The following is a 12,596-nucleotide window of genomic DNA, read 5'->3' as shown; positions in this document are numbered from 1 at the left end:
CACTCAACATTTATGACGGGCCATTTAGGGGTTCAGTATCTTGCCAAGGACACTTCGGCATGCAGATGGGGAAGAATGGGATTTGAACCGGCAACCTTCTTGTTGAAGAATCACCACTCTACCACCTAGGCCACATCATAAAGACAGCACCATATTAATAAGTTCATCATTTATGTATTGGCGTCACAAACATAATTCATTCATTTATTAACTTCAAAGCGTCACACACCAAAGCCACCGTGTCATTATAATCACTCTGCCTGTTACACATGTATTGTCCACCTGATGGCGCAGTGGAGCAAATGAAGCACCACGAAGCTTCTGCCCACGAGCGAACGATGCAAAGAGTCAAAGCTTCCGGTCGCTCTGCTGCCCCTGCTGGCTGGATTCTGAGTCATTCCCAGAAAAAAACTACCTCTGACGCAGCTTGACATATTTCAGTGAACCTCCCGTACACCAGGCGGCGCTGCTCGGCGAACACACATCGAGCGACCCGGTTTGTAAACATCAGTGTGTCGCTTGCTTCAGGATCAGAGAGGGAAACAAAACACGTGAACAGTATTTACGTTTTTTTTTTTAACTAGTATAGTAATTATAATAATCTGATCTGTGAAAGCTTCACTATACGAACTCTTCTCACTTAGCTCCATGGAGCTAGCATTAGCTGAGCTGCTGTTAGCTCCATGGAGCTAGCATTAGCTACATGATACTGTTAGCTCTGCTGCTGTTAGCATCACTGTGGTAACAGTTCATTGAAGTGTCATCACATTCGCTCAGTTTAACCAGACTCCTGTTTTGTGTTACACACACGTTTTATTGTGAGGTGATGAAAGTATGTGTGTATTTGATGTGATATTAACTTTAATCGTTGTTTTTATCTGAAGGCACCAGCAGGGGGAGCCACTGTGTCACCTCCAACCTGAGAGCTGATTGGTTGTCTCCACAGGATGATCGGTCAGATCTTCATCTTGTCATCAAAGGGCGACCGGCTCATCTACAAAGACTGTATCCTCCATATATACACACTATGACACACAACACACTATATATGACACAACACTAACTCCAGAAACGTGTCGGTTTTAACTTTCTGAACTTGTTTCCTGAGAAAACTTTAGTTTGACAGTGAAATAAATAAATTCATCTCTCAAACAGACGTTAAAATGAGGTTCTTCAAAGTTTCTCTTTATTTCATCCATTTAAACATCTGCATACAAGTTTCAACCAATCAATCACATTGTATTAGTGATGAGATCATAGTCCACGTTCAGGATCCACCTTCAGGATCAGGATCTCTGATCCACCTTCAGGATCAGGATCCACCTTCAGAGAGTTTCCCTCAGTTGAGGTATTTGCTCGTTTTCTCTTCAGAAGTCAAACTTCTCTGCAGAGGAACTGAGCTGATGTGATCAAACAGGAAGTTAGCTTGGGTTAGATTAACCAGAACTAGTCTCAGTATGTGTTAGTCTCTCAGCTCGTTACTAGATGAATGAATAATTAATAATGAAAGACCGCGTGTTTCTACTTTTCTTCTTAAATTGTTTGAATGTACTTAACTGGAGCACCAGTCCGAGGAGGAGCTGGGAGCGATGACGTCGGCTCGTTCTACGAGAAGGTCACAGCGCTGACTGGAGACCAGCCTCCGGTGGTCATGGTAACATTGTGTCAATCAAACTACATTTATAGAACATTAGTTCAATGAGTTCAGCCGACATGAGGGAAACAGGATTAAAATTAATATTGAATTAAAAAGATTGATTCAATATGTTCAGAGGAACGATTTTAGACTCAAAGAGGAAGTGAAGGATTGTGGGTCAGAAACGTCTGTAGCATTAATGTGAGTTAGTACATAATAAATTCATGTATAATACAGGACTCAAAGAAGAAGAGAACAGGATTCATATCCATAAGCATGTTGTTGTGTTTGATTGTGCAGACTCACAAAGATCTCAACTTCATCCACGTCAGGCAGGGGGGGCTGTACTGGGTCGCCACGACAACCCACGACTCCTCGCCGTTCACCGTCGTCGAGTTTCTCAACAGGTTCGAAGTTTATGATCAAAAGTTTGAAATAATAACAAAACAGGAACGCAGACCTGACACCAGCAAACACAACATGTAGACAAATATCACGGTTTATATTTATCTCTTCATCTTTATGACTATATATAAAATCATTTGCCAGTATATGTAACCCTGGGAAGTGTCAGTGTATTTTTTTCACTATTGGCAGATTTTTAGATGTTTTTAATCTTTAACAGTCATAATCAAGTTTTAGTAGTTGTATTAAAACCTGTAATAAAAACATTGATACTAAACAAGTATGTGAATTTAAAGAAGAGACAAAGATCACGAATATACTTTGAAAATCGTTTTCAGGTTTTATTTCACAAGAGAAGATTCTGAATAATTGAAAATAGAAATATGAAATGATGCATTCAAAAGGAATAGAAAACGTATTGATGTATTAAACATAAATCTAAAGATTAAATAGAAGTGTAATTATCACACAGCTCTTTGGTAGACTCATGTCAGCTGTCCAGGTAGTACGGGTCACATGACAGCAGGAACACGTGTGTCCACAGGCTCACGGCTCTGGTGAAGGATTACTGCGGCTCGCTGTCGGAGAAGCTGGTGCAGATGAACTTCGCTCTGATCTACGAGCTGCTGGACGAGGTGCTGGTGAGTGCTGCTCGTCTTCATCACTCCACTGAAGACTGTCGCTGATGAGCTCCTCAGAGGTCAAACTGTTAAACATATGAACTTTCCTCTAGTGGGTTATAAAGGTTTTTTATGTAAAAGTTCTGCAAAGTAAAAAATCTCAACCTGAATATAAACAGAATATGTCTCCTGAAATCATATTGTAGTTTCCTCCTTCATTCTCCATAGCAAAGAATTCAACATTTAGAAAACAGCTTCACCTCAGGAAAGAGGAAGTAACTCTGCACCTGTCTGTGTGTGTGTGTGTCTGTGTGTGTGTCTGTGTGTGTCCCGGTCAGGACTACGGTTATGTCCAGACGACGTCCTCCGACGTCCTGAAGAACTTCATCCAGACTGAAGCTGTCTCCTCTCGACCGTTCAGCCTGTTTGACCTGAGCAATGTCGGCCTGGTGCGTTAAACACTCTGCTGTGATCTGTTTTGTCCCATCTGCTAACATGGAGGAGGAGGAGTTGATGACCTATACTGCAGCCAGACACCAGGAGGCGATAGAGGAGCCATTTTGATTGTTGACACTGATTATTTAACCCCATGATACAGTTACTTCAGATGTGAGCTCTGTTTCTAAAAGCAGATGGGTTCAGGTCAGTGACATCACACATCATGAGTCAAATATGAATTAAATCCTAAAGTAAAAGATCCTGAACAGACTGAGCGCAGCCGGAGCTAAACTCTCTTAGTTTGCATCACGAGTCAATGAAAGCATTGGGCTCTATCTTCACAGTGCAGTGTGTGTCCTCAGACTCAGTGTGTGTCCTCAGAGTCAGTGTGTGTCCTCAGACTCAGTGTGTGTCCTCAGAGTCAGTGTGTGTCCTCAGACTCAGTGTGTGTCCTCAGAGTCAGTGTGTGTCCTCAGACTCAGTGTGTGTCCTCAGACTCAGTGTGTGTCCTCAGAGTCAGTGTGTGTGTCCTCAGAGTCAGTGTGTGTCCTCAGAGTCAGTGTGTGTCCTCAGACTCAGTGTGTGTCCTCAGAGTCGGTGTGTGTCCTCAGAGTCAGTGTGTGTCCTCAGAGTCAGTGTGTGTCCTCAGACTCAGTGTGTGTCCTCAGAGTCAGTGTGTGTCCTCAGAGTCAGTGTGTGTCCTCAGACTCAGTGTGTGTCCTCAGAGTCAGTGTGTGTCCTCAGACTCAGTGTGTGTCCTCAGAGTCAGTGTGTGTGTCCTCAGAGTCAGTGTGTGTCCTCAGAGTCAGTGTGTGTCCTCAGAGTCAGTGTGTGTCCTCAGACTCAGTGTGTGTCCTCAGAGTCAGTGTGTGTCCTCAGACTCAGTGTGTGTCCTCAGAGTCAGTGTGTGTCCTCAGACTCAGTGTGTATCCTCAGAGTCAGTGTGTGTCCTCAGAGTCAGTGTGTGTCCTCAGAGTCAGTGTGTGTCCTCAGACTCAGTGTGTGTCCTCAGACTCAGTGTCATAGTTGTGTATTTAAAAGTGAATCTAACTTCTGAAGTGTCGTATGTTTCATCACCAGTGGAATGTTCCTGTGTTTCTCTGAGTTGGAGTAAATGATGTGTTTGTAATTTACACACATGTTATGTGTCTATACTTTTAATATTAAGTAACACTAACTTCTCATTGTGTTTACAACATGACTGTGATAGCTCTGGTGTGATCTCACTCCATGTGGACGACACGTCACAGGTTTGATTTCTCCTGTTGTTGTTGTAGTTCGGTGCGGACACGCAGCAGAGTAAAGTGGCTCCGAGTTCTGCAGCCGCCCGACCCATCCAGTCCAGCAGAGAGCAGGTGCCCCCCCCACGTCTCCTCAACCTTTACTGACTAAAAATCCTCTGACATGTTCCAGTTGATAGTCTGGTCCCAGGCGGACTTCCTGAAAACAAACCTCACAGTTTCCACACATGTTTATTTCCAGGGAGGAAAGAGCGAGATCTTTGTGGACGTGATCGAGAGGATGTCGGTCGTCATCGGCTCCAACGTGAGTAGCGTCAGTCGCTCGGTCTGTCACCGCCTCCAGGTCCCGCCTCCGGGTCCCGCCTCCGGGTCCCGACTGTGAACCTGTTTCAATGTGTGTCTCAGGGAGTTGTGATGAAGGCCGACGTGGAGGGAGAGATCAAAGTCAAGTGCTACATGTCCAGCTGCTCAGGTGACTTCACAGGACCAGAACCCAGAGGTGTAGCACAGACACGTTCATTCACCCACATGCTTAGTTTGATGGAGCTACCAGACCTAGCTCCACCCTAAACCAACCCCAACCAATCACACTCTTCATCTAAACATCCGTCTGATGACAGCATCCAGCCCCAGCCAATCATAGACAAGATGAACACGTTACAGCAGAACGTCGTCAGAATGAGACTGAAGAGAAACACGTGAAAGTATCAAATAGAATAAAACATAAACAATTAAATATCAATACAGAGAGTATGTACATAACATTAACCTTATAACATTAACATTAACCTTATATAGACGTGAATATCATGTGTAGAGAAGCGTTCTTTAGTAAAGTGACACGGGATGTTAATGTATTTGTGCTTCATATATGAATAAATGTATAAATATATTTATTCATATATAAAAAAATATTGTTATTATAAGTACGAATTATTATCTTTGATCACATGTCGTCTTTTTTATAGAGATGAGAATCGGTCTGAATGAAGAGTTCAGCATCGGAAAGTCACAGCTCAGAGGTAACACACACACACACAGACACACACACACCTACACAAATACATACTCACAGATGAACTGATAAGATGTCAGAGGTCAAAGGTCACTGTGACCTCGGCCTCAACCTGCTCTGATTGGTGAAAGTCCTTCTAGTTGGTGGTGGTCCTTGTGTCCAGGTTACGGAGCGGCGGTCCGGGTGGACGAGTGCAGCTTCCATGAAGCCGTCCGATTGGACGAGTTCGACAGCCAGCGCGTCCTGCGGCTGTGTCCCAGTCCGGGCGAGGTGCTTCCCACTGTCCTCCCACCACGGCTCCACGAGCTGCAGCTCAGACTCTGACCCGTTACACCAACCTGTAGAAAACTTAAAATGATATCAAATATATTTCTATTTCATTTCAAGAATACAATCAGATTCTTCATATTGTGAATAAAAGCAATAGAACGAGACATAAGTTGAAATTTCCAGATTTAATTTGAACTTTTAAGAAAATGTTGAACTACTAACATTTGATATATTTTATACCAACATACAAAAAATCGCATCACACTGAGTTGAATACTTATCAACATATTACTTTATTTACTTGTGTAGACACAGTGAGGAGGTTGAACACCTAATTGTTCTTTTTGAATGTTTTTCATTCTCAGACGTTTGAAAGAGTTTAGACCACGACCTTCACTTCTATAAACCTCAGTAGAAATTATTACAGTTTTATCTTGATTTCCTATCTGGACTTTATTTATGAAATATAACAAATTATTCTTCTGATAAAAACCTGTCATTTTGTCTCATTTCTGATCCTTGTTTATCAAATGTTCTCACAGATTCCTCCAGTTGTTGTACTGTGGATGCGTTCTCCTGTGTATAGTATTAATCTATTGAACTCCTGTCTGTCACTGTCCTCACAGCAAACAGTGATGCAGTACCAGCTGAGCAACGATCTGCCCTCGGCTCCTCCTTTCCGGCTCTTCCCCACCGTCGAGAGAGACAGCGGAGGAAGGTAGAGACGACAACACAACACAACACAACACAACCTCACACGTGACGGTTGGATGGGAAGAATTAACAGTGTTTTATGTTTTAACATGAATTAATATGAAGCTTCAACACTGAATGTCTCAAATCAAACACGTTTGATAGAAACAGCTTCAGATCAGATTCAGTTTCTCGTCACATCAGTTTGAACTGAGGACAGACGACCAGTTCTTCTGTTACTCTGGACGTTCAATGAAATATTTGTTGCCATCAGAATATGAGTCAAGTTGATTTGTAGGTCAAAGGTCAAAGGTTTGTTCTTCTTCAGGTTGTTGATGTACATGAAGCTTCGCTGTGATCTGCCTCCGAAGACGTGAGTTTTTATTTCATCATCAAACTTCTTTACAAGCCAAGTTCTTCTTCTGAAGTTAGAATGTTTAAAAGAAGCTTTACAGTAGTGATGGCGAGATGAAGCTTCATGAAGCTTTGAAGCTTTCCATCCAATTGGTTCGCTCATGGGCCGAAGCTTCATGGTGCTTCATTTGCTCTACTGCGCCATCAAGTGGACATTAAATGTAATTATAATGAAACCATGGCTTTGGTGTGTGAAGCTTTGAATTGAATAAACGAATTAATGATGTTTGTGATGCCAATACACGTACAAGTACAAAATGGATAACAGTTAATGTATTTTTATTTAAAAACAACAGCTTCTCAACAGTGCTGGTTTCAGGCGGATTCATTTTTTTGAAATAATTTCTCCTGCTTTAGAAACGATCATTTCACAGCGCACAGAGGATGCTGGGTACAAAGAAAAGATACCGCAAGTTTGTACAAGTTAGGAAATAAATTCCTTTTCTCCATCCAATACTCAGAATATATTGCAAGCAAACGCACAATGAAGTCCCAAGACAAGTAGTGTGGGGGGGGAATCCATTGTGTTTCGCGGCCCCTTTTATTTTGAATCGCACAACAAACCCGCGAACCCTTTCCTGAATCAGTGACGTGCTCGGCCGGCTCGCGAGGACGTCATCAACACAAGCCTCGACACGGGAGGACACATCACTACTTTACAGATCTCACACACACACACACACACACACACACACACACCTCTCTATAGTTGTGCTCCTCAGGTCTCTGGATCTTCTCTGGAGGATCTCACTCAGTTCCTCCTCCTCCTCCTGAGCTCCTGTATAAAGTCTGAATCCAGGAGCAGAGTGAACAGCAGAGGATCCTCAGGTGATGTAAACATGATCACATGACCTCTGCAGCAGAGGTAACGGGTCACTTCCTGTGTGTGTCTGCCCCTCCCCCCCCATGCTGCTCCACCTCTCACCTGAACCATGAGGAGGATCTGATGCTGAATGAGTCTGTGCAGAAACCTGCTGCTGAGTTGTTCAGCTGTGGATCAAACTCTGGAGAAGCTCTGGAGACGATTCTCTGGATCTGATCTGGAGTCTGCTCCAGTGATATAATGCATTCGCTGACTAACATCAAGTCTCAACCCTGAGACTGACTCTGAATTTGAGAGGACCAGACAAAATATCCTCACAATGATGGTATTGTACCAAAATTGGCCTCATAACTATAGATAGACATGCACACACACACAGACACACACACACACATGCACTAACACGTTGCATGTCCCCCCCCCCCCCGTGGTAGCTTCCGTTGTCAGGGCTTGTCCAGTCTGGGCTACTGTAAAAAACATGGCTGCCAGTTTGGTTTTAATTAGTTATTTGATGACATGATGATTGACAGCAGCGTGCCAGCCGTGGATAAACCGAATAAAGAAGAAGAAGAAGAAGAAGAAGAAGAAGAAGAAGAAGAAGAAGAAGAATGTAGTTAGAGTAAACGGAGTAGTTGATTCAAGATTCAAGATTCAAGTTTTTTATTATCAAATGCACAACAATAACATTCAGCAGTCTCAGGCTCTCTTCTAGTCATTGTACCTTTTAATCTTCCGATGACTGAGCAAAGACAGTGTTTATAAACATGTGGAGGATTAATGTACGTTAGCACTTGTGATGATGAAGATGCTGATGAAGATGCTGATGAAGATGCTGATGTCTTTGTCGTTGCAGCGCTGCCATCAACGTCTGTGCCACCGTCCCTGTCCCTAAAGGCTCCGTGAGGTGAGACGCTCCCATTCAAATATGTGCTGACATTGAAATCTGATGTTTGTTATGGAAATGAGCCGAAGCAGCGTCTGCACTCGTCCAGCAGGAAGCTCCTGGTGTCACATGTAAAAACCTGGAGCGGAGTTTAAATAGGAAACGACATTAACAAATCAGGAAGGAGCCGACCTCAGCGCTCCTGCTTTGTTATTTAAACTCATGGAAATGTTCACAGGTCACATGACTCACTAACCCAGTTTAAATCTGTCAAACTTTATCAGCTCAGAGTTCTGCACAATCCACTGATGAGCTGAATAAAATAAAAACAGGGAAACGTAGATGAAAGGGAACTAAACCTTATCATCATTAACTTATTAGTATTTGTGAAGAGATGGATAATCATAGGAAGATAGATCATACTCAGCAATAAAATCAAACTGTTAAATAATCAAATAAAAGTCTAATAATAATAATGAAAGATAGAATTTGCAACATTGACATAAAAATAGAATAATGTTTATAAACCAAACGATTTTGAATTTAGGTTGAAGAGATATTTTTCAGATTTTTGTGTATATAATAAAACCTTCAGTATTCCTTTGGTTTGTTTGTGTTTCTCCAGAATTAACCACAGTTTACATCAGTGATGTGAAGAAAGAAGCAGAATGTTTTGTGTAAATTATTAATTTCATTTAATCACATTTATTCATCTTCAATCTTAACAGAAGTTTCTTTACACACTGCTGCTATGGTTACGCCTTCTGGTCTCGTTCTGATTTGAAAACTCTGACACGTGCTCGTCCTGATTGGTTCTCATCAGTCACATGACTCCACTAGCAGCGGTGAACACAAAGCTTCGCTAACACTTCCTGTCGGTAGCACTTCTGGTCAGTGGCACTTCCTGTCAGTGACACCTCCTGTCGGTAGCACTTCCGGTCAGTGGCACTTCCTGTCAGTGACACTTCCTGTCAGTAACACTTCCTGTCGGTAGCACTTCTGGTCAGTGGCACTTCCTGTCAGTGACACCTCCTGTCAGTGGCACTTCCTGTCAGTGACACCTCCTGTCAGTAACACCTCCTGTCAGTCACACTTCCTGTCGGTAGCACTTCCGGTCAGTGACACCTCCTGTCAGTCACACTTACTGTCGGTAGCACTTCCGGTCAGTGGCACTTCCGGTCATTGACACTTCCTGTCAGTCGCACTTCCGGTCAGTGGCACTTCCGGTCAGTGGCACTTCCGGTCAGTGGCACTTCCTGTCAGTGGCACTTCCTGTCAGTCGCACTTCCTGTCAGTCGCACTTCTTGTCAGTGACAACTCCTGTCAGTCACACTTCCTGTCAGTGGCACTTCCTGTCAGTAACACTTCCTGTAAGTAACACTTCCTGTCAGTCGCACTTCTTGTCAGTGACAACTCCTGTCAGTCGCACTTCCTGTCAGTGGCACTTCCTGTCAGTAACACTTCCTGTCAGTAACACATCCGGTCAGTGGCACTTCCGGTCAGTGGCACTTCCGGTCAGTGGCACTTCCTGTCAGTGACACTTCCTGTCAGTGACACTTCCTGTCAGTGACACCTCCTGTCAGTCGCACTTCCGGTCAGTGGCACTTCCTGTCAGTGACACCTCCTGTCAGTGACACCTCCTGTCAGTGACACTTCCTGTCAGTGACACTTCCTGTCAGTGACACTTCCTGTCAGTGACACTTCCTGTCAGTGACACCTCCTGTCAGTAACACTTCCTGTCAGTAACACTTCCTGTCAGTGACACCTCCTGTCAGTAACACCTCCTGTCAGTAACACTTCCTGTCAGTGACACCTCCTGTCAGTAACACTTCCTGTCAGTGGCACTTCCTGTCAGTGGCACTTCCTGTCAGTCGCACTTCCTGTCAGTCGCACTTCCTGTCAGTCGCACTTCCTGTCAGTCGCACTTCCTGTCAGTCGCACTTCCTGTCAGTGGCACTTCCTGTCAGTAACACTTCCTGTCAGTCGCACTTCTTGTCAGTGACACCTCCTGTCAGTAACACTTCCTGTCAGTAACACTTCCTGTCAGTGACACCTCCTGTCAGTGACACTTCCTGTCAGTGACACCTCCTGTCAGTAACACTTCCTGTCAGTAACACTTCCTGTCAGTGACACCTCCTGTCAGTAACACTTCCTGTCAGTAACACCTCCTGTCAGTAACACTTCCTGTCAGTGACACCTCCTGTCAGTAACACTTCCTGTCAGTAACACTTCCTGTCAGTAACACTTCCTGTCAGTGACACCTCCTGTCAGTAACACTTCCTGTCAGTGACACCTCCTGTCAGTGACACTTCCTGTCAGTAACACCTCCTGTCAGTGACACCTCCTGTCAGTAACACTTCCTGTCAGTGACACCTCCTGTCAGTAGCACTTCCTGTCAGTGACACCTCCTGTCAGTAACACTTTCTGTCAGTGACACCTCCTGTCAGTGACACCTCCTGTCAGTAACACTTCCTGTCAGTGACACCTCCTGTCAGTAACACCTCCTGTCAGTAACACTTCCTGTCAGTGACACCTCCTGTCAGTGACACTTCCTGTCAGTGACACTTCCTGTCAGTAACACTTCCTGTCAGTGACACTTCCTGTCAGTGACACCTCCTGTCAGTAACACTTCCTGTCAGTAACACCTCCTGTCAGTAACACTTCCTGTCAGTGACACCTCCTGTCAGTAACACTTCCTGTCAGTGACACCTCCTGTCAGTAACACTTCCTGTCAGTAACACTTCCTGTCAGTAACACTTCCTGTCAGTGACACCTCCTGTCAGTAACACTTCCTGTCAGTGACACCTCCTGTCAGTAACAGTTCCTGTCAGTAACACTTCCTGTCAGTAACACTTCCTGTCAGTGGCACTTCCTGTCAGTGACACCTCCTGTCAGTAACACTTCCTGTCAGTCACACTTCCTGTCAGTGACACTTCCTGTCAGTAACACTTCCTGTCAGTCACACTTCCTGTCAGTGACACCTCCTGTCAGTAACAGTTCCTGTCAGTCACACTTCCACCTCGTCGTCCCTGCTCTGACTCTTCACCATCACTGTTCCTCCTTCAGAGACGATCTACTTCCTGTTTACATCACATGACCAGTGTACGTGAACGGTCATGTGACGTGTGTTCAGGTGTTAGTGTGGACAGAGTTGGTTTTAGTTTTAAAACACTATGTTTTAAATAGAGGCCATGTCAGTTTTGGTTGTGTGTTGTGTACTGGTTGTGCGTTGGTTGTGTGTTGTGTATTGTTTGTGTGTTGGTTGTGTGTGTTGTGTATTGTGACTCATTCTGCTGCAGATGAATGTTCTCTTGTTCTGAATCAGTTTGGTGGAAACTCATCATCTGAAAGCTGTTGACAGGATTATCCATCAAATTGTGTGTGTGTGTGTGTGTGTGTTTGAGTGTGTGTGTGTTTGAGTGTGTGTGTGTGTTAAAAAATTACCTCACCTCTGTAACACCTCCACTGCACCAACCTCAACCCCCCTGGTGACCTCTGACCTCCACAGGCAGCATCTGTAGTTACCTGATTGTGTGTGTGTGTGTCTGTGTGTGTCTGTGTGTGTCTGTGTGTGCAGTCTGTCACAGGAGCTCAGCAGTCCAGATCAGAGCTCCGAGCTGAAGCCACAGAGCCGAGCTGTTGTCTGGCAGATCCCTCGTTTCCCCGGAGGTACACAACTCTGTGCTGTGTTCAAGGTGAACCCACACACACATGGACACACATGGACACTGACACACACACACTACAGTTTTCACTGTAAATCTAACCTTTGACCCCCCAGCTGGAGGTGGCCGGTCTCAGCTCCGCCTCCTTGTTGGAGGTGGGTCCAGTGGGTCTGAGCTTCGAGCTGCCGAAGGTCACGGCCACCGGGCTGCAGATCCGCTTCCTGCGCCTGTCGCCGGTCCAGCCCGGCCCGGCCCAGCGCTGGGTCCGCTACGTCACACACTCCGACTCCTACACACTCCGGATGTAACACTGCCCAGTGGGACCAGCGAGGACCCACCCTGGACCAGTGGTACTCACAGGAAGTCCCTACGATAATCTACATGTTTATCACTTTTTATTTATTACACTGTGACACAAATCTGAGAACAAATAAAAGACTTTCATTTCTCCCCTGAAACCTGCACATGGGGTTTGTTTGTGTATTTCTGTTTG

At 44.7% G+C, this 12,596-nt stretch overlaps 1 protein-coding gene across 3 annotated transcripts; it reads left to right on the top strand.

The window, feature by feature from the left end:
• Positions 1–359: 359 nt before the first annotated feature.
• ap4m1 (adaptor related protein complex 4 subunit mu 1) lies at positions 360–12,565 on the top strand. Of its 3 annotated transcripts, none has more exons than XM_053442399.1 (16): positions 360–496; positions 885–1,005; positions 1,569–1,654; positions 1,937–2,043; positions 2,586–2,682; positions 3,000–3,110; positions 4,377–4,454; positions 4,582–4,644; positions 4,746–4,812; positions 5,309–5,362; positions 5,519–5,625; positions 6,252–6,343; positions 6,647–6,691; positions 8,409–8,459; positions 12,016–12,133; positions 12,220–12,565. In XM_053442399.1, the coding sequence occupies exons 2-16, from the start codon at positions 948–950 to the stop codon at positions 12,409–12,411; spliced, it is 1,326 nt and encodes a 441-aa protein (XP_053298374.1). In that variant the 5' UTR covers positions 360–496; positions 885–947; the 3' UTR covers positions 12,412–12,565. The 3 variants fall into 3 exon arrangements, with proteins under 3 accessions (XP_053298374.1, XP_053298375.1, XP_053298372.1); XM_053442400.1 differs by having other exon boundaries at positions 419–551; XM_053442397.1 differs by having other exon boundaries at positions 435–558.
• Positions 12,566–12,596: the final 31 nt, after the last annotated feature.

The sequence above is a fragment of the Pleuronectes platessa genome, chromosome 15 (genome assembly GCF_947347685.1).
Source record: "Pleuronectes platessa chromosome 15, fPlePla1.1, whole genome shotgun sequence".
NCBI classification, from domain to species: domain Eukaryota; kingdom Metazoa; phylum Chordata; class Actinopteri; order Pleuronectiformes; family Pleuronectidae; genus Pleuronectes; species Pleuronectes platessa.
Note: the sequence above shows the minus strand (reverse complement) of the source record. Positions and strands in the feature narration are given on the sequence as shown.

Excerpts from the sequence above, each read along its gene's own strand:
- ap4m1 (XM_053442399.1), top strand. The coding sequence starts at position 948 with ATGATCGGTCAGATCTTCATCTTGTCATCAAAGGGCGACCGGCTCATC. Across the intron at positions 4,645-4,745 it reads CGGTCGTCATCGGCTCCAAC|GGAGTTGTGATGAAGGCCGA; the intron begins GTGAGTAGCGTC and ends TGTGTGTCTCAG. Across the intron at positions 5,626-6,251 it reads TGTGTCCCAGTCCGGGCGAG|CAAACAGTGATGCAGTACCA; the intron begins GTGCTTCCCACT and ends CTGTCCTCACAG.